The sequence below is a fragment of the Dama dama genome, chromosome 12 (assembly GCF_033118175.1).
Source record: "Dama dama isolate Ldn47 chromosome 12, ASM3311817v1, whole genome shotgun sequence".
Taxonomy (NCBI): domain Eukaryota; kingdom Metazoa; phylum Chordata; class Mammalia; order Artiodactyla; family Cervidae; genus Dama; species Dama dama.
Window position 1 is genome coordinate 22,395,327 of NC_083692.1, and position 22,573 is coordinate 22,417,899.

At 37.7% G+C, this 22,573-nt stretch overlaps 1 protein-coding gene across 2 annotated transcripts in view; it reads right to left on the minus strand.

Moving 5' to 3' along the window:
- SLC39A9 (solute carrier family 39 member 9) overlaps window positions 1-22,573 on the minus strand; it is a 44,702-nt gene that overhangs the window by 14,161 nt on the left and 7,968 nt on the right. For both annotated transcript variants that reach the window (XM_061156794.1, XM_061156793.1), the window contains 2 exons: window positions 13,250-13,358; window positions 7-204 (listed from right to left, as the gene is read on the minus strand). In XM_061156794.1, the coding sequence (XP_061012777.1) occupies window positions 7-204; window positions 13,250-13,358 (307 nt within the window). The remainder of the gene's footprint in view (window positions 1-6; window positions 205-13,249; window positions 13,359-22,573) is intronic.

Below are 22,573 nucleotides of genomic sequence, written 5' to 3' on the forward strand. Positions count from 1 at the left end.
ACTTACCGTCAGTAGAATGCACATGGGAGCTGCCAATCTGGTCCACCAACAACATGAAGACAAAGCCCAGTACGAGGGAAACGCCGATATAGGCATGCAGCTGTGTGTGGTCATGGCTGTGCTCATGTTCATGGGCAACTGGTATTACTGCTGCTTTGTCTGATGCAATCACGTTCTGTGTTTGACTGGCTTGGTGGTGCTTCCCTAGAGCAGAATGAACCATAAAGAGACAACATGTTTACTCTCTTAAAGCATCTTCATGTAGAGACTTCTGTTCTTTTGTACTTTTGAGCTCTACAGATTTTCCTGCAAAGACACTCACTTCCTATATTGTAACGTAGCAAGTCATAAACTCTTAAAGTTCATGATGAAAAAATTCCCAAAGCTCTTCTGCTTTTGGCATGCAGAGTTTTTAACTGCCTATTATTCTTAAAACCTAGGAAGTGAAAGCAAATCACCAGGCAAGAAAGCAGTCATTTTTCCAAGGGATATCATCTTCCAATTCCCCTTTCTGTCTAGAGATTCAGACTAGTCTCACCAGAAACCACAGAAAGATTTATTCTGATGAAAACAGGCAAATGAAGAACAGTAACAATGAAAATAAGTATAATCAAATTCATCTAGTTTTATACTTAGGTTGATATAAAAATTGCAAATAAAGAGCAAACTGAGTATAAAATGCTTTAGCTTTAAAAATTATCAGGGGACAATCACCAATTAGAAACCAAAAGGGCAGAGCAGTTTAAACGAGACATTTCCTTCAGTCTAAATTCAGTTCTAGAAATACGATTGTTGGGATACTCTGAATTACAGGAAATGACACCTGGCTAGGCAATATTAATACTACTAGTTTATACTCAAATATCTGATACTCAAAGCATGAACACTTCAAGAATTCTTAAAAAAAAAAAAAAAAGAATCCTTATCTTTGCTGGTTTTATAAATACAGGCCAAAATACTAAACATATTTATCATTTATAATTAGATTAAGCATTTAACCTTTGACTAAAGAAATCACAGAAGCTTGCTGTAATATTTTAGACCCTGCCTTAATTCTTTAAAAGTCATTATTGAGAAGCACAAATCATCTTAAGATAACAAAAATACGTGTTTCTAATTCTTTAAAGATTTTTTGTTAACATAGCTTTTTCCTTTTTTTAACCTTTTTAAAAAGTGTAAAATATACATTACATAAAATTTACTTATCATTTTAACCATTTTTAATCATATGATTCTGTGGCTTTAAGTACACACATTGTTCTACAACCATCATCCATCTCCAGAACTTTTTCATCTTCCCAAAGTAATTTTTTAACCTTAGGTTTTTTTCCTAATAGTGATTTTATTGTTTGATTTTTTTTTTCATTTATTCGTTTTGAAATGTCTCAATCTTTTTTTTTTTAAAGCACACTTTACTGAGGTATAATTCACAGATGTAAAAAAACTAGTTAAACTACCACCAAGTTCAAGCTTTGGAACAGTACTCAAAAATCTTAGAACAGTTCTGTGCTCCCCTGGAGTCAATATGTCAGTCCTGGTCCCAAGCAAGTGCTGAATGTGCTTTTTGTCCCCTGAGTTTTCCCTGCTCTAGGATTTCATATAAATGGAATCATGCAACATGAATTCTTTTGCATAAGGATTCTTTTGATCAGCAGAATATTTTGAGATTTATCTAAGCTTTGCATGTATCAGTAGTTTGGTTCTCTTTTTTTGCTGAATAATGTCCCATTGTATGGACATATCACAACTTATTTACCCATTCAGCTATTGATTGACATTTAGGTAATTTCCAACACTGGTCCATTATAAAGTTGCTACCAGTATTCAGGTACAAGTCTTTCTCTTTTTTAAAAAATTTATTTGTATTATTTTTAGACTGTGCTGGGTCTTCACTGCTGCAAGTGGGCTTTCTCTAATAGCAGCAAGCAGGGCTAACTCTCCGGTTGTGGTGCATGGGCTTCTCTTCTTGTGGATCAAGGTACCCGGGCTTCAGTAGTTATGGTGCATGGGCTCTAGAGCGTGGGCTTGGTAGCTACGGCACATGGGCTTAGTTGCCCTGCGGCATGTGGGATCTTCCCAGACCAGGGATCAAACCCATGTCCCTTGCACTGGTGGACTCTTAACCACTGGACCACCAGAGAAGTCCAGGTATAAATCTTTCTGTGGATGCAAATTTTCTTTTCTCTTGGGTAAATACCTAGGATCAGAACTTTTGGGTATATGTATGTTTATAAAAGAAAATGGGCTTCCCAGGTGATGCTAGTGGTCACGAGTCTGCCTGCCAATGCAGGAGACATAAGAAACACGGGTTTGATCCCTGGGTCGGGAAGATCCCCTGGAGGAGGAAATGGCAGTCCATTCCAGTATTCTTTCCTGGAAAATTCCACGGACAGAGGAGCCTGGCGGACTATAGACCATAGGGTCACAAAGAGTCGGACACGACTGAAGTGACTTAACAATGCAAGATAAAACTCTCAAATTGTTTCCCAAAGTGGCTGCACCGTCTTACACACCCAACAGCAACATCCGAAAGTACTAGTTGCTCCATACCATTGTCGACATTTGATACTGAGAGGTTTTAAATTTTTAACCATTTTTACATAGGTGATCATGTCATCTGCAAATAGATAATTTTACTTCTTGCCAGTCTTTATGCCTTGTCTTTTTGTTTCTGGCATTACTGCAGACTAGCATCTGGCTAGGCCTCCAAGTACAAAGTTAAGTACAAGCAGCTGAGAGGAGACAGCCTTGTACTGTTCCCAGTGTTATGCATCTTATCTGTTGTTGCTATCCGACTCTTTGCGATCCCAACAATACTTAGCTTTACAATGGTTACAATGCAAAAAAATTTAATTTCTTTATTTCTTTCTCTGTCTTTGTCCCTCCCTCTCTTGTGCTCCTCTTAAATGCCAGTCACAAGTCCAACTTACTAAATTTATCTCAAGATCCACTGAGTTGCTACATTCAGCATGGAAGCACTGCTGGAGGTAAAGAGAGACTTTCAGAGGAAGAAATGGATGATTTTGGAATAAGAGGCATTTCCTGGAAATTAGAAGCCTACACTGCAGTCATCAATTAAAAGAGAATCAAACTTTAGACAGGTCTAGGAGGAAAAGGTGGGCAGACAGTGTGTGCCCACGCTGTTCTTCATGCAAGCAAAATTATTGTTAGCAATAAGGATTTTAAGCCAGAGAACTGACTGAAAGCTCAGAGATGAAAAATAATTAAGTTTACGAGAGTAGCAGTCTAAGAATTTTGATTGGTAGTGTTGGACAATTAAAATATGGCCTCATGGTAACACAAGGGTGTTTGGTTTGTGAAAAATCAATGAACTATCATACACTGCCAAATAATTAGCATGGCCTTGAGAATGTAAAATAAATAAACGAAGTAAAACACTTGACTTTCTCTAAAGACAAGGCAATTTTTGGTAGGCTTCCATTTTAATATACAAAATCAATTCTTCATATTTAGAGATGTGGTACCTACACTTTTCAATACTACTTAGAAAGATGCTATTGGAAAGGATTTGAATGATTATCTTTTTAAAAGGTCCCCACTAAATATTTAACAAAATGAGCTCGCATCTCTGCCTTTGTTTAGTCTCTGCAGTTCATGAATCCATGGGCCTTCCATGCTGCTTCTTCTGGATAACACCCTGTCTTTCAAGACTCAGCCTGTAAGCTCCTTCCTCCCTGACATTTTCTGCGTCCTCTTCATGCATACCCAGCAGACTGGTGTGTGTCAACCATAAGTTTTATATCACTATCCTACAATTCAGACAGCAGCAAACTACAGGACAAGGGTTCACGTCTAGTTTTGTAAATAAAACTTGCAGTGGAACGCAGCCATGCTCACTTGTTCACAGACTGTCTATAGCTGCTTTCATGCTATGACGGCAGAGCCGAGTAACTGCAACAGAAACCATCTGGCCCACAAAGCCTAAAACATTTACTGTTTGGCCCTTTTAGAAAAAGTTTGCCAACCCCTGCTGTCACTGACTGCTAATTTATTCATTTTCCATCAGCTGTGAATTCTTGAAGGCAGAAGCTATATTGTAGATCTATAAACTCTAACAATCAATATAAGGCCATAAATTGAGTATATACTCAACAAATAAGATTTTGAAAGCAAAAAAAAAAAAAAAATGGCCTTCACACTTAGGTAATTTCTTAATGTGTCATTTCATTTTGCAAGTTATGCAATTAATTCCTTCCAATGCAAAAAGATTTTTAAAAATCGAAATAAAATACAATCTTTTAGTCTTATGTTTTACAATGGCTTCCCTGGTGGCTCAGATGGTAAAGAATCTGCCTGCAATGCAGAAGATCCAGGTTTGATCCCTGGGTTGCCCCTGAAGAAGGAAATGGCTACCCACTCCAGTATTCTTGCCTAGAAAACTCCATGGACACAGAAGCCTGGTGGGTGACATACAGTCCAAGGGGTCACAAAGAGTCGGACGTGACTGAGAAACTTTCACTTTCAAGGTAATTATGCACATACTTCTTTATAAATCCAGACTTAATAGGTAACAGATGTATGTGCTAAATTAGGTGAAAGGTTATGCTAAAGTGAGCTGAGGTGCAAAGGTAGGTTAACACCTCATTAAAGGGTGTTAGTCATACTATTATTTGTGAACAGTTGTATAATAATTTTTAAAGGCAATTACTTTTGGGGTATCCATAGCTCTGAAACTAAATGTCAAGCCTAATTACAACTTTCAAAAGATGACCAACATTGTTTCCCTTCACTGTTGTTGTTTAGGCTCTAAGTCATGTCTGACTCTTTGCAACCCTTGGACTGCAACATGCCAGGCTTTCCTGTCCTCACTATCTCCTGGAGTTTGTTAAAAGTTCATGTGCATTGAATCAGTGATGCCATCTAACCACCTCATCTTCCGCAGCCCTCTTCTCCTTTTGCCTTCAGTCTTTCCGATCATCAGGGTCTTTTCCAATAAGTCGGTTCTTCGAATCAGGTGGCCAAAGTACTAGAGCTTCAACTTTAGTTATCAATCTTTCCAATGAATATTCAGGGTTGATTTCCTTTAGGCCTGACTGGTTTGATCTCCTTGCAGTCCAAGGGTCTCTCAAGAGTCTTCTCCAGTACCACAATTCAAAAGCATCAATTCTTCGGCACTCAAGTCTTTTTTATGGTCCAACTTTCACATCCCTTAATAATAAGGTACACCTATATCAGAATTTTTCAATTTAGATGAGTATAAGAACCTTCTATATCTTATCCTAACAACACTTTCTTTATATAAATCATTTTGGAACTCTTGGCATAGCCTTCGGAGTCAAATTTATGAGTCACAATAAAACTCCTACTTTCTAATATACCAGCTTCTGATCTAAAATAATACTGAATAAATGGGTCACCTATGTTATTAAACAGATTGGCGTTGAATAACTGTATTTCTCCAAATCTAAACTGCTTTCAAGAAAACTCTGTTGTGACTGATGATTTTCATCTCGTACTCTGGAGGTAAATTAAAGAAAGAGTCCTAACATTTTTTGAGCATTCACTGATATAAGTATATAATTTCCTGACATTACCACTTTGAAAGAATTAACACTTAATTTTATGTATAAATAAAACTGTGGCAAATAAATGTCAGGAACATTATTTTATACACACACACACACACACACACACATATATATAAAACTTGAAATAAGTGTGCTGTTGATTGAAGCTTTCCATAGAAGATCTGAATACTTATAACTAAGTGGAATTTAATTATATATATAAAAATACAAATATTTACTGGATTATATACAATGACTGGTAGGCATTATTGGTTTTATTTGCAAGCATTAGCCAAAACAAAACAAAAAAGCTTTTTAAAGTGAGTGATAATCCCATGACTTGTTAGTACATTAACAGTTTAGTAATGAGATCTGGATATTCAGTATTAACACATCCACCCTTTCACTTCTACTGGAGGACAGGAAATTCAATCCAGCAAAACCTGAGATCTCAAAACCCAGCTATTTACTATTTACAATAGCCAAGATATGGAAACAACATACATGTTCACTGACAGATGAATGGATAAACAAGATGCAGAGCATATATACAATGGAATAACACTCAGCCATAAAAAGGAGTGAAATAATGCCATTTGCAGCAAGATGGATGGACCTAGAGACTATACTAAGTGAAGTGAATCAGAAAGAGAAAGACAAATAGCATATGACATCACTTACATGTGGAATTTAACATATGACACAAATGAACTTATCTATGAAACAGAAACAGACTCACACACATAGAGAAGACTTCTCACTGCCAAGGGGCAGAGGGGTTGGGGAGGGATGGATTGGGAGTATGGGATTATTAGATGCAAACTATTATAGAATGGAGAAACAACAAGGGCCTACTGCATAGCACAGGGAACTATATAGTCAATATCCTGTGCTAAACCATAATGGAAAAGAATATGAAAAATAATATACATATGTATAACTGAGTCACTTTGCTATACAGTAGAAATGAACACCCCATTGTAAATCAACTATACTAAAATAAAAAATTTTAACACCCAGATATTTAATTAAAATTTGTGTACATATGTTACTCATTGTTGAAAGAACTTTCAGGTTGTTACTGCTGTGTCTATTTCACTCAGGGCACTGGTTGGTAATGAATAACTGAGACATGTTCCATGTCACATTCCCCACTACAAAGTATATAAACCCAGTATTATCATTGGATATTGCTCATCAGACATGTATTTCTCATGCCACTAACAGAGTGTTCAGCAAATCATTATGGGCTTAATTCTTTCCCTAGATATTCATACAGGAATCCTTCCAATAACTTCCACCAGTATGGTATATAGCCTTCCTATGTTATGGACACATATGTTAAATTATTGATAAATATAATAGAATCAATTTACTCTTTGAAGACATTCACTAGAACTCCTTCAGATTAACATTTACAAAGGACAAAGCATTCTAAGAATCAAACCTTCAGGTAATCTGTTTCTTTGGGGGGAAGGGTGACCCCCAGCTCTGATGTTTATATTTTTGGCCTTTATTGATTGTTTTAAATTTTTTACCTTCTACTTATATCTTATAACCTTTACAGATTTACAACTAAGACTCAACACAGTCAAATAAATCAAAACACACAGACACACATAGACACACAACTACCCATCTATTTGGGTGATTAAAATACAAAAACTAAAACAAAAGAGACAACAAAAATGTTTGGAAGGGAGTGAACTGGAACTCTCACACATTACTGTGTGTGGGTGTTAGTCACTCAGTGTCCAACTCTTTGTGACCCCATGGACTCTAGCCCACCAGGCTCCTCTGTCCATGTACTTCTCCAGGCAAGAATATTGGAGAAGGTATAAACCAGATACACCAAACAACAGGATGACTTCTCAACTGCATTAAGCTAACTAAAAGAAGCCAGACCCAAAGACTACAAGGCTGCATATATATGACACTGAGAAAAGACAAAACTATAGATACAGAGATCAGAGGTTGCTCAAGATTGGGAGTGGAGGAAAAGTTTAATTACAAAAGGAGATGAGAGTGATGGAACTGTTCTGTATTTTGACTTTATGCATTTGACAAAACGTAGTCATTCATGCCAAAAACAGTGAATGCTGTTGTTCAGTTGCTCAGTCGTGTCCAGCTGTTTGCAACCCTACAGACTGCAGCATGCCAGTCTTCCCTGTCCTTCTCTATCTCTTGAAATTTGCTCAAACTCTGTCCATTGAGTTGGTGATGTCATCCAAGTATCGCTTTCTCTGTTGCCACCTTCTCCTCCTGCCTTCAATCCTTCCCAGCATCAGGGTCTTTTCCAATGGGTCAGTTCTTCACATCAGGTGGCCAAAATATTGGAGCTTCAGCTTCAGCATCAGTCCTTCCAATGAATATTCAGGGTTGATTTCCTTTATTGACTGCTTTGATCTCTTTGCTGTCCAAGGGACTCTCAAGAGTCTTCTCTAGCACCACAGTTTGAAAACATCAATTTTTTGGCACTCAGCTTTCTTTATGGTCCAACTCTCACAACCACAGATGACTACCAGAAAAACCACAGCTTTGACTATGTGGACCTTTGTCGGTTAAGTGATGTCTCTCCTTTTTAATATGCTGTCGAGGTTTGTCATAGCTTTCCTTTTCCTTTTAAGAAGCAAGCGTCTTCTAATTTCATGGCTGGAGTCACCGTCCACAATGATTTTGGAGCCCAAGAAGAGAAACTCTGTCAATGTTTCCAATTTTTCTCTATTTGCCATGAAGTGATGGGATCAAATGCCATAATTTTTGTTTTTTGAATGTTGAGTTTGTTTTTGTTTTTTTTTGAATGTTGAGTTTTAAGCCAGTTTTTTCACTCTCCTCTTTCACCTGCATCAAGAGGCTCTTTTGTTCCTCTTTGATTTCTGCCATTAGGGTGGTGTCATCTGCATATCTGAGGTTATTGATATTTCTCCCAGGAATCTTGATTCCAGCTTGTGCTTCATCAAGCCCAGTGTCTCTCATGATGTACTCTGCATATTAGTTAAATAAGCAGGGTGACAATATACAGCCTTGACGTACTCCTTTCCCAATTTGGACCCAGTCTGTTGTTCCATGTCTGGTTCTGTTAATTCTTGACCTGCATACAGATTTCTCAGGGGCAGGTAAGGTGGTCTGGTATTCCCATTTCTTTAAGAATTCTCCACAGTTTGTTATGATCCACACAGTCAAAGGCTTTAGTGTAGTCAATGAAGCAGAAGTAGATGTTTTTCTGGAATCCCCTTGCTTTTTCTATGATCCAACAGATGTTGGCAATTTGATCTTTGGTTCCTCTGCCTTTTCTAAATCTAACTTGTACATCTGGAAGTTCTCAATTCAAGGACTTCTGAAGCCTAGCCTGAAGGATTTTGAGCATAACCTTGCTAGTATGTGAAAAGAACACAATTCTGAAGTAGTTTGAACATTCTTTGGCATTGCCTTTCTTTGGGATTGGAATGAAAACTGACCTTTTCCAGTCCTGTGGCCACTGCTGAGTTTTCCAAATTTGCTGGCATATTGAGTGCTACACTTTAACGGCATCATCTTTTAGGATTTGAAATAACTCAGCTGGAATTCTATCACCTCCACTAGCTTTGTTTGTAGTAATGCTTCCTGAGGCCCACTTGACTTCATACTCCAGGATATCTGGCTCTAGTTGAGTGATCACACCATCATGGTTATCCAGATTCAGTTCAGTTCAGTTCAGCCTCTCAGTCGTGTCCGACTCTTTGCGACCCCATGAACCACAGCATGCCAGGCCTCCCTGTCCATCACCAACTCCTGGAGTCCACCCAAACCCATGTCCATTGAGTCAGTGATGCCATCCAACCATCTCAACTTCTGTCATTCCCTTCTCCTCCTGCCCTCAATCTTTCCCAGCATCAGGGTCTTTTCAAATGAGTCAGCTCTTCACATCAGGTTGCCAAAGTACTGGAATTTCAGCTTCAACGTCAGTCCTTCCAATGAACACCAGTTATCCAGATTATTAAGACCTTTTTTGTAAAGTTCTTCTGTGTATTCTTGGCACTTCTTCTTAATATCTTCTGCTTCTGTTAGGTCCATACCATTTCTGTCCTTTATTGTGCCCATCTTTGCCAGAAATGTTTCCTTGGTATCTCTAATTTTCTTGAATAGGTGTCTAGTCTTTTCCATTATATTGTTTTCTTCTATGTCTTTACACTGTTCACTTATGAAGGCTGTCTTATCTTTCCGTGCAATTCTTTGGAACTCTGCATTCCGATGGGTTTATCTTTCCTTTTCTCCTTTGCCTTTCGCTTCTCTTCTTTTCTAAGCTATTTCTAAGGCCTCCTAAGATAACCATTTTGCCTTTCTTTTTCTTGAGGATGGTTTTGATCACTGCCTCCTATATAATGTCACGAACCTCCGTCCATAGCTCTTCAGGCACTCTATCAGATCTAATCCCTTGAATCTATCTGTCACTTTCACTGTATAACTGTAAGGCAATTGATTTAGGTCATACCTGAATGGCCCGATGGTTTTCCCTACATTCTTCAATTTACGTCTGAATTTTGCAATAAGAAGCTAATGATCTGAGCCATAGTCAGCTCCAGGCCTTGTTTTTGCTGACTATATGGAGTTTCTCCATCTTTGGCTGCAAAGAATAAAACGAATCTGATTTCGGTTTTGACCATCTGGTGATGTTCATGTGTAGAGTCGTCTCTTGTGTTGTTGGAAGAGGGTATTTTGCTATGATCAGTGCATTCTTGGCAAAACTGTTAGCCTTTGCTCTGCTTCATTTTGTATTCCAAGGCCAAACTTGTCTGTTATTCCAGGTATCTCTTGACTTCCTACTTTTGCATTCCAGTCCCTTATGATAAAAAGGACATCTTTTTAGTGTTAGTTCTAGAAAGTCTTGTAGGTCTTCATAGAACTGGTCATCTTCAGCTTCTTCATCATTAGTGGTTGGGGCACAGATTTGGATTACTGTGATACTGAATGGTTTGCCTTGGAAATGAACTGGGATCATTCTATCGTTTTTTGAGATTGCACTCAAGTACTGCATTTTGAAATCTTTTTGTTGATTATGAGGGCTATTCCATTTCTTCTAAGGGGTTCTTGCCCACAGTAGGAGATACAATGGTCATCTGAATTAAATTTGCCCATTCCTGTCCATTTTAGCTCACTGATTACTAAAATGTCGATGTTCACTCTTGCCACCTCCTGTTTAATCACTTCCAATTTACCTTGATTCATGGACCTAATATTTCAGGTTCTTATGCAGTATTGTTCTTTACAGTATCGGACTTTACTTTCACCACCAGCCACATCCACAACTGGGCATTGTTTCTGCTTTGGCTCAGCCTCTTTATTCCTTATGGAGCTATTTCTCCACTCCTCTCCTGTAGCATACTGGGCACCAACTAACCTAAGGGCTTCATCTTTCAGTGTCATAGCTTTTTGCCTTGTGAATGGAAAATATGTAAGTGAAAATAGTTTTAAAATATTTCTTTTTTTTTTTTTTTCCCATGAAGGCCAACCAACATATGGGATCTTAGTTCCCTGACCAGGGATCAAACCTACAACTCCTGCAGTAAAAGCAGAGTCTGTTACACTGGACCACTAGGGAAGTCCCTTAAAAGACTTTTTAATGACAGCTTGGGGCAGGAGAATAATCTGTGATAAAAAGGTTAAAGAGATCAGAATGCTTATTTTAAAAAAAACAGGTTTATAAAGCACATGTATCTATTTTCAAATGAATCCACAAAATTATTTTGGGCCAAAACAAGGAAAACTGAAAATAAAGGAAAGCAACCCAACACATAGTAGCTACATTTAACTTTAAAACTATACCTGAAATATGGTATATACATTATTGTTATAATAATATATATAAATTATCATAATTATATAATCAAAATTATCATAAAACTATCAGCAAAATAACAACAATAAAAAACTAAAGCTGAAGCACTTTTCCCCTCTACCCTAGTGTTTCCCAAACTTGTCTAATAAGAATCATTTGACAACTTGTTAAAATTAGATATACCCAAATATCTTCCTTGGAGATTTTGATTCAATAGTCTAGGTTGGGGGTCAGAAAACTGTACTTTTAAAATGCACCCCTCCCTCAAGAAACTTTTATTATCAGACAAGTTTAGCAAACAACTAACACCCATAATTCTTAGCACAAAGCCAAGCAAAATTTTAAGTGTCTATTTAATCACAGTCTGAATGTTTTCTAGCACACCAGCATAGTAATTTCCACAGTGGAATGAGCATATCCAGGAAAATTCAAGATGATCCACTAGAACATGAAAGGAAATACTGATCTATATACTGTTACTTTAAATTTCATTTTCCAAAATTTTCTATTTAAGGAGTGTGTTTTATAATGTAGAGTATATCAGTGCAATAGCACATGTATTATTGTTTTTCTCAATAGAATATATGATCAAAAAGAGTGGAAACCACGGCTCTAAGTCTCCTAATTTGTTATTTTTTCCTCCTAAGGCTGACCAATCCTCAGCCTCTGTCCTATTTTTCACTAACCCCCACGATCCTCACTCTTTACCACTATGACCGTATTCACACCCCAGGCATATAAGCATCATCTCTCTGAAGATAGGACACAGTTTTTTTCCTCTACTAACATCTGAAAAACTATTTATTATGCTGTGACTAGTAAGAAATTTGGAAGGTGTTGACCTCTTTATTCTATTCTTAAAGTCCAGCAGACTCTTGGCATCTGAAGAGTCAGCTCACCAATATAATATTTGTGGTTTCAGTCAAGTGGGACGTTTCATGACAGGTGGGAGTCTGATTTTGCTGAATCACAAATGTGAATCGAGTATGCCTCCCAGCTGATATAAAGGACCAAATCATTTAGCAGATGAATAAACCAAGCTGATTGCCCAGGATTTACTCTTCTACAGCTATACTGTTCTCTGCTTGTAAACATGGTCAGGAGAGGTCTCTTTAATTTCTTAGTTATCCTTTACTACAGAAGTCCTCATCATCTACAAGGTTTATTATAAAGAGTCCTTGAGGGGCCTCCCTGGTGGCTCAGTGGTAACAAATCCGCCTCCCAATGCAAGAAACATGGCTTCCCTTCCTGGTCCAGGAAGATCCCACATGCCTTGGAGCAACTAAGCCTATGCGTCACAACTATTGAGTCTGTGCTCCAGAGCCTGGGAGCTGCAGCTACCGAGCCCATGTGCTGTAGCTACTGAAGCCTGCATGCCCCAGAGTCCGTGCTCTGCAACGAGAAGCCACCACAATAAGAAGCCTGTGCATAGCAAGTAGAAAAAGTCAATACAGCAACGAAGACCCAGAACAGCCATAAATAAATGAATAAAATTTTAAAACAAAATGGTTAAAAAAATTTTTAAAGAGTCCTTGAATCCAAATGTGTTTCTCTCTATATATAGTATATATATATTTTTTTTAATTAAAGAACACTAAAAATAGAATCATTGTCATGTAGGAATTTGGAAGTTTTGCACAGGCATTAAAAAGAATGATTGTCATTCTGAGAAAGGCCGCAATTCATGTGTTATTGCAAATAAATCTTAAGTGGTATTCGTGGACGGAGGCATTCAATTCACAAACTGCTACTGACGTGTTTATTGTCAAAGACATCAAAAGATATGCTTTGGCATATATTCTATGGCAAACGTGTGAACTGTTTTCAGAAAAAAATATCACCAAGCTTCTCTTTTGAGCTCTCCACATCAATAACATAGCTCAAAGAAGGCCCATCTCTCTCTCACCCTCAAGAATATCTTCATAAAGTGCGTGTACTCCTTCAGGCACAATGACAGCCAGTGCAGTTCCACAGAGGAGGCCGGCACCCAAAACAGTCACCAGCTTTAGTCGCTCCTGGAAAGAAAACATAAGCTGTTGAAAAGACTGATGACTAAACAGGGGGAAAGTTTCTGAAGTATCTGCAATGAAGACGGTGAGCTGCTTATTTGTGAGGCCAAAACCTACAGTGGCCAGTGAACGTGAAAAAGGGTCAGCTTCGTCAAAGTGTGCTCGGTCTCTTCAGTCGTGTCTGACTCTCTGCGACCCCATGGACTGTAGCCCGCCAGACTCCTCTGCCCACGGGATTCTCCAGGAGAATACTGGAGTGGATTGCCATGCCCTCCTCCAGGGGATCTTCTGACCTAGGGATCAAACCCTCGTCTCCTGCTTCACCTGCGTTGCAGGTGGATTCTTTACCTGCTGAGCCATCAGGGAAGCCCAAGCTTCATGAATAATAACGCCAATTAGAACAAGGAGATACCATTTTTAAGCTTACCAGATTGGCAGTGATGTGGGAAAACTTGTCTACTACCCATAATAGGGAGAAGTTAGCATACTCGTCTTAAACTGGAGGAACTGGGAGCTATTGCAACCTATCTGGACCCCAATTTGGTAATTTAGATTTAAAGCCTCAAAAATGTGAATTCTCTGATCCAGCAATTTCACTGCTGGAAATTTTCTTAACAAAGAAAGAACTATGCAAAGATGGCCACTGTACATATTAAGAATGCAAACCTGAAAATAATCTAAATGTCCAAGAAAGGAGATTAGCTAATAAACTTAACTACTTCATCACAGCATCAAGTGAAAAGTGAAAGTGTTAGTAGCTCAGCAATTAAAAATTATGACAGAGGTCTACTCATGGATACAGAAAGTAATGACATGACTTCCCTGGTGGTCCAGTGGGTAAGAATCCACCTGCCAATGCAGGGGACACGGGTTTCATCACTGATCCGGTAAGATCCCATATGTCATGGGGCAACTTAGCCCGTGTGCCACAACTACACAGCCCACACTCTACAGCCCGCGAGCTGCAGGCTATGCTCTGCAACAAGAGTAACAAGAGTGGCCAATGCAATCAGAAGCCCATGTGCCACATCGAACAGCAGCCCCTGCTCACTACAAGAGAAAGCCCGTGCAGCAACGAAGATCCAGCACAACCAAAAACAAATAAGTTAATTAATTTTTTAAAAAGGCACGATGCACTGCTGTGAGGAAAAAGCTACTGGCAAACAATATGTATTGATAATCTCATAGTTCTTTTGAAAAAGTATACATATAAGCAGAACAAGTGTAAACATTAACAATTTTTCTTTATAGTTTATAAATATGTAATATATAACTTACAATACATTTACTTATCTGCAATGAACATGTAGTACTCACACAATGAAAAAACATATTTAGTTTAATACTAAAATGTCCTCTAGTTTTAAAAAAAATGCTCGATTAAGATTGACATACTAGAGCTGTAGATATTTAATGTATACAACTTTATATATTTGGAAGTATACATCTATGAAACCATCATTAGAATCAATGCCATAAATGATCTATGGCTTTAATCCACTAATACCAGCTTTTTCTTTTTACTCAGATTTCCTTAGGAGACTGTATCCTGACATATAAGATATAAAAGATTATGTTTCAAAATTTCCTGAAGCAGCGATGTACCCTTCTTAGAATCTTGGCAGTATGAAAAATGATCTTTAAAACTAAAAGAGGGCATTTATGTTGCTTATGAAAAACTTTTAATAATTTTACAGTATATCACGTACTCACCTTTTGTTTTAGTTTCTTTTATGAGGTTAGCAAAAATAACAATGGCTGTATTAGTTCTGAAATACTACTGAAGCTGCAACTGTTAAGCTGTGGGAATATACACATACAAATACTGCCTCTAAGGGAGGTTCTTAGCTGAAAAGCTAGTAGAAATATTACCCGCTCCTTGTTTGGGAAGAAAGAAGGGATCCATATCTATTGTGTCTCTATTGAAAATGGGGGAACTATAGCCGCAATGTCAGCACCAGCTAATACTTGCCCTATAGGAAGAGGGAAATCCCCTTAGCACCTAGGCCAGGTTAGCCCTTCACACATTCTGGATGGCTATTAATGACTTAAAAACTGAGAGAGTTCTGAACTCATCCAGTGGTTGGGGCGTTGGCTTGGGAGGCAGAACTAACTCCATGTTCAAATCAGTTAACAAGTCAGCACCTCAACTTTTCTTCTTTAAAATAATATTTCTACACATCCTATGAAGATATAGGAGGCAAGAGGAGAACGTGGTTGAAGCATTTTGGGAAAAGGACATCAAACAGCTGGTGTTCCTATTTTAATGTTCAATATTGAGCTATTCTTTTTTTTTTTTTTTTTAAATATTGAGCTATTCTAAGAGTTTTCATCTTTTCCAAGTTACTAAACTCACCAAAGCACTGCTAATCACAGCATTCATTTGAGAACAACTGTCCGAGGATGGAGAACACAAGATGGAAAAATAGCTCTGACATGGCAAGTAATCAGTCTTTTCATCATTCTCTCTAAACAATTCATAAAAGTCACCTTTGCTTAAAACAATCATGAATGTCAAGTTTTACTGCAAAGAAAGGACAAAAATAAGGGTAAAACTGCACCGGACTATCATTTCACTTGAGGGCCTTAGTTTCAGAACCCCACAATTCAAACTACTGAATAAATTATTAGGGAAGACTGTCCTGTCAACGTTTTGACTATGCTCTACTCTGGGAAATGGAAATGAAAGATGTCTCAGCTTTGCAAATAAGGGAAGATAAGAAGAGGAAAGGGATGTACCTAAAAGAGAAAGAGCTAATTGCCTTCAAGAATTACTTGGGTGGTAGCTCAAGTCATATACATGAAAATTAATTCCTGATGGATTATACACCTAAATATAAAACCTAAAACTCAACGGCTGTTAGAAAAAAAATATAGAAAATCTTGGCAATCTTAGGGTTGGCAAAGATTTCTCAACAGGGACACAAAAAACACAAACTATTTTAAGAGAAAGAAGTTCAACATCAGAATTTTAAATGTTTGCTGATCCATTAAGAAATGAATAGGCAGGCTACACACTGGAAGAAAGTACATATACCTGTATTGGAAATACATATATTTGTGGTGGGTGTTATGGTAACAACATACACTCAGGCCCCTTCAGGTTGGAGACACCTGTTCCCCCAAGTGCTGGCAATGTTGCCTACTGATGGCTTTCAGCTAAATCCCTCTGAGATACTGCCTTTGGGCCAAAGGGAACTAACCTAAAAGTTACATTCCCTCCCCTCGAGCAGTCCATACCCAGTGACTAGCCCAACTTGCTGCTATGTGGATGCAGGTATAAAGCCTCAGGTCAGAATATCTCGGAAGGGCCATAAAACTTCAGTGCGTTCTGTGGAGTGATCTGAGGCCTCTACTGCAACCAACTTACAGCTCAACTTCATCTGCTTCATCCTGCTCCTTCTTTCACAGTTGTTATTCCCTGGTGGCTCACAGGGTGGCCTGCAGTGCAGGAGACCCGGGTTTGACGCCTGGGTCAAGAAGATCCCCTGGAGAAGGGAATGGCTACCCACTCCAGTGTTCTTGCCTGGAGAATTCCATGGACAGAGGAGTCTGATGGGCTACAGTCCACAGAGGTACAAAGAATCGGATACGACTGAGCAACTAACACTTGGTTATTCCCAAGACCACCACCCAATAAACTTCCTGTAAATCTTTCTGCAAATCTTCTCAGAGTCTGTATTCTGGGGAACCCAACCTAAGCCACTGACAAAGCACTTGCATTTGAAATATAAAGAATGATTACCACTCAGTAAGAGACAAAACTAAAGTTAAAAATTTAAAAAAGGTAAAACACTGAACAGATACTTCACAAAAGATATATGAATGGCCAGTAAGCCCATGAAAAGATGTTCAACATCATTTAGTCATCATCAAAACGCAAACTTATACTATAATGAGATACTTCTTCACACCCACTAGAATGGCTAATATCAAAGAGACCAACAACACTAAACGATGGCAAGGATACAGACCAACTGGAACTCCCATATGTTGTTGGGCTGAGCGTAAAATAGTACAATCACTTCAGAAAACTGGTAGTCTCTTATGAAGTTAAACCAGTAATTCCACTTTTGGGTTATTTACCAAGAGAAATGAAAGCATATGTCTCCCCCCAAAACTTGTATAAAAACGCTCAAAGAAGCTTTATCAATAATAACCATAAGAATACCACAGTTTATCCATTCTGCTATTGCTGGACATCTGATTCAGATTATGGCTAAAGAGATCTGTGTTTGTTGTTGTTTAGATTTCACAAAGTCATGTCTGACTCTTTCGTGACCCCATGGATTGTAGCCCACCAGGCTTCTCTGTCCATGGGATTTCCCAAGCAAGAATACTGGAGTGGGTTGCCATTTCCTTCTCTAGGGAATCTCCCTGACTTGGGGACTGAACTCAGGTCAGCCAATGCACATAGATTCTTTACCACTGAGCCATCAGGGAAGCCTGAGATCTGTATTACAATATCATTTTAAAGAGTCAGAAAAAAAAGAATTTGAGAATTTGGAAAAAGAGATCTCTGAGGTAAACATGAGTAAATCATCTCACTTTGTAATATTTCCTCAAAGGAAAGGCAGTGTGAGCTAAAATTACTGTATTATGCTTTCAGTCTACTTTGAAATTAAGAGTACATACATTTATTTACCAAATGAAGTTAAACCTTCTATGCTTAACTAAGTTATTTAACTAAGTTAGACAAACCTATGTTTGTTCTTGGAACTCCTTACACCAAAATGTTAAGTTCTGTGAAGGCAGAAACTTTTGTTTTTAATTTACTGCTGAATACTTAGTTAGACTAGTATCTTGACACATAACAGATTCTTCCCTAAATATATACAAAGAGAATGAATTAAATACCCTGATTCATACAAGGCACTGGGGACCTGGTACCTGCCATTCAACTGGCCCTTAAAATCAACAATTATATAAATGTTCTGGAACCTCTTTAGAACACTTGTGCTGGGAAATAGGCCTAACATGTCCCTTAAAAGTGTAACCATATCTAGAATTTTCAGTGGTTATTTGATTCAGAATTTATCCTTTGGCTCAAGGGGTATTAAAGTACATAAAATAAGGAATCTTAATAGGATTCCACCACAGTAAATGTGAGGCAACGCAGTCATTTGTCTCATTAATGCAAATGCCTTAAATGACATCTTTTTTTTTTTTTTTCCAGGAGTTCAAAACCTGTTTCAATCTTCAGCACTGTTTCAATCACTATTTAGTCACTGCTTCAATCTTCAGCAAAGTGATATGAAGATTATTTATTGTACATAACTTTGACTAGCTTGATAAACGTGTAGTAACTTTCTCACTGCAACCTAATTATAGAGGGAACACTTCTGACGGAAACAAAAAATCCAATAGTCAAAAAAATAAGCATAACTGCCATGGGTTATAGTTTCCATTTTTCTTAAACTACCTAAATCATTTTAGACTCAATTTGTTTCAAGCACTTGAGATGGGGCTCCATGTTATTTGTAGAGCTGTATTCTTTCACACAACTTCACAACTTGTTATTTAATCTCAGAACAGCGTACATGTCAAAGTCAAAATGCTGACAAGTTCTCTCCTTTGCTTATGGTAAATCACTGAAAAGCTATATTTAAATGAAGAACTACAAATTTCAGGTGTGGTTCAAGATGAAAAAAGTTCCCAAAGCAATAATATCTGTTGAACAAGTGAAATATTTGCTCAAGAGAGGCATGAACTGGGCAATGCCATTTGTCTGGTGCTATCTCATTTTACAATTACACGTCTGTAGCTGACTAAGCCAAAGGACTGACCAGAAGTATTAATTAAAACAGCAGTTTGGACTCAGTGCCATTAAGCTATCAGCGCAGTGCAAGCTTTGAAGTCAGTTTAGTTTTCTTGGCAGATAGCAAGTTAGTTAAATGGTTTTTCTTTCCTTGCTCACAGAAACAGTCAATAAATTGTTTCGTTCAATTAAATACATGCCAATAATTTTAAAAGCTTTTAATACTGAAAATTGTTTATTTCAATCTCCCTTATACCATGCTCATGTTCTACTGAAAAATATCAACTGTAGTTTCCTAAAAAATGAAAGATGCATCTCTTGTTGTAAGACTGACTCCTTCAAAGCTGTAAGCACTGAAGGGATGAAATATCATGGGGCACAAAGTAACTCTTGTTGAAGCAACAAAGGCTTTCTCCATATTCTTACAAATAAACCTGCTTCAAGGAGACACTTCCTGATGTCAATTTACCTACTACATGATCTGCTGCTAAGTGACAGTAACACAGTAACAGTAATCAAGAAAACTCAAATATGAACTTGATTCTTCAAGTCCTGACAACTGAGACAAGATGTCTAAAAGCTTCCTGCCTCTAAGCCGTGGCTCTGTGACACCAAGCAAGTTCAATATCCTTCTCTGGAGGACAGGATTACCACTACTACTACTAGTATGTAGGCATATGATGTTAGCACACTTAATAGAGAGCAGTTGTCACTAGCACTTATCTCCAACCTCATTGGGAGCATGCTTCTAAGCCCCTCCAGCACAAGAATCACAATACAAAACCCAGATACTTGGATGGAAGTTCAAGTGAACAATGCTACATCACTACCATTATGCCAGTGGCATACAGATTTCCCTTTCCTAAATTCATTTATATAGAGGTAATAACAAGCAATACTCCACTGATGCTACTTCCTTCAATCTCGGAAAACAAGACCAACTTGCTTTTCTTTTTGCATGAGTCCTTTCTAAAAATTAAACAAAATCTCATAAGACTGCTCAATGTGACTACAAAAACAAAAACTCACTGATGCATGGGAAAGACCTGGGAAAACACTGACAACGAATATTATTAATACACAAGAAGTTTGATTGAACTGAGAAAAAAATAATTTTCCCCAATCAAATTAGCAAAGTTTTAAAAATTAAAAATGATGGTACTCAGTGTTTGTAAGAATACAGTGTCATTTGCATTTGTTGGAAACAATACATTAAGAAAACCTGGTAATACAGACTGAGACTCTTCTTGAGGATATCTACATTCTTTAATCCTGTCATTCTACCCCTAAGAAAACAATCTGAAATGTGGTCATAGCACTAGACACAAAAATATCCATTCAACACTATTATCATTTAAAAAAAAACCCAACAGTATCACGGCAAAAACTTGAAAACAAATGCATAATAAGAATTTCTGTATATAAAATAACTGAATGTAATCAAGATGTGAAAAAGTGCCTAGAGGGAATTCCCTGGCTGTGTAGTGGTTAGGATTCCATTCTTTAACTGCCCAGGGTTTCCACAAATCCTGGTTTCCACAGCCACAAAGTGTGGCCAAATGAGGCCAAAAGTGCCTAGAACATGTTTCTAATGATAAAGGAAAAGAATACCAGATAAAAGAAGTGAAAAGTGAAGTGAAGTCACTCGGTCCTGTCTGACTGTTTGCGACCCCATGGACTGTAGCCTACCAGGCTCCTCCATCCATGGGATTTTCCAGGCAAGAATACTGGAATGGGTTGCCATTTCCTTCTCCAGGGGATCTTCCTGACCCAGGGATTGAACCCAGGTCTCCCGAATTGCGGGTAGACGCTTTACCATCTGAGCCACCAGGGAAGTTCCCCAGATAAAAGGGGGAATGCAAAAAATAAACAAATATACACACACACACACACACACACACACACACATGTACACACTACATAATCAATCATATTAAAAATGCAAAAAATAAAAAATAAAAAAAAAATAAAAATGCAAACAAACATGAAAAAAAATGAATGAAAAGAAACAAAAATGTTACTAGTGATTCTCCAGTGGGATAATAGTTTTATTTTCCTTTCACACGTTATTATGTTTTACAAATTTTCCACAAAGAGCCGCTATTATACAGCTAGGCTTAAAAATTTTTTATTTAGAGGGCATATAAATAGTGGCTTTGAACTTAATAAAGCTTGAGGCTCTTCCTATTCAAGGTCACTGTAAAATCATAGCAGAATTTAACACATAAATTGATACTGTAGCTATTGTTATTATACTGTGGGATTAGAGAGCACAGTGACCTTAATATGCAGATAGAGATGTTTTCCCCTTTTCAGAGTGGTTCAGAACAATGGTGTGTTGAGGGTTTGTAGCAATTTGAAATTTTTTCAGTGCCCCCCCACCCCCGTTGATGTCATGCTGTGACTTATTTCCTCTACTTGCTGTCCCTCCCCTTCTATTGCTAGTTAGCCCTTTATACTTCACAGAGAGCTTAGGAAGGAGCAGTCCAGCCCAGAAGTTTGAGACTGGCAGCTCATAAACAGGTTTTTTGACCCACACAGCAATGTAATAATATTTGAATTAGCAACCAAAGTATAAAATTTAGAAGATTCACAATGTAATACACCACATTAACAAATTGAAAGATAAAAACCATATGATTATCTCAATAGATGCAGAGAAAGCCTTTGACAAAATTCAACACTCATTTATGATTAAAACTCTCCAAAAAGCAGGAATAGAAGGAACATACCTCAACATAATAAAAGCTATATATGACAAACCCACAGCAAGCATCACCCTCAATGGTGAAAAATTGAAGGCATTTCCCCTGAAATCAGGAACAAGACAAGGGTGCCCACTCTCACCACTACTATTCAACATAGTGTTGGAAGTTCTGGCCACAGCAATCAGAGCAGAAAAAGAAGTAAAAGGAATCCAGATAGGAAAAGAAGAAGTGAAACTCTCACTGTTTGCAGATGACATGATCCTCTACATAGAAAACCCTAAAGACTCTACCAGAAAATTACTAGAGCTAATCAATGAATATAGTAAAGTTGCAGGATATAAAATTAACACACAGAAATCCCTTGCATTCCTATATACTAACAATGAAAAAACAGACAGAGAAATTAAGGAAACAATACCATTCACCATTGCAACAAAAAGAATAAAATACTTAGGAGTATATCTACCTAAAGAAACAAAGGACCTATACATAGAAAACTATAAAACACTGATGAAAGAAATCAAAGAGGACACAAACAGATGGAGAAACATACCGTGTTCATGGATTGGAAGAATTAATATTGTCAAAATGGCTATTCTACCCAAAGCAGTCTATAGATTCAATGCAATCCCTATCAAGCTACCAACGGTATTTTTTACAGAACTAGACCAAAGAATTTCACAATTTGTATGGAAATACAAAAAACCTCGAATAGCCAAAGTAATCTTGAGAAAGAAGAATGGAACTGGAGGAAT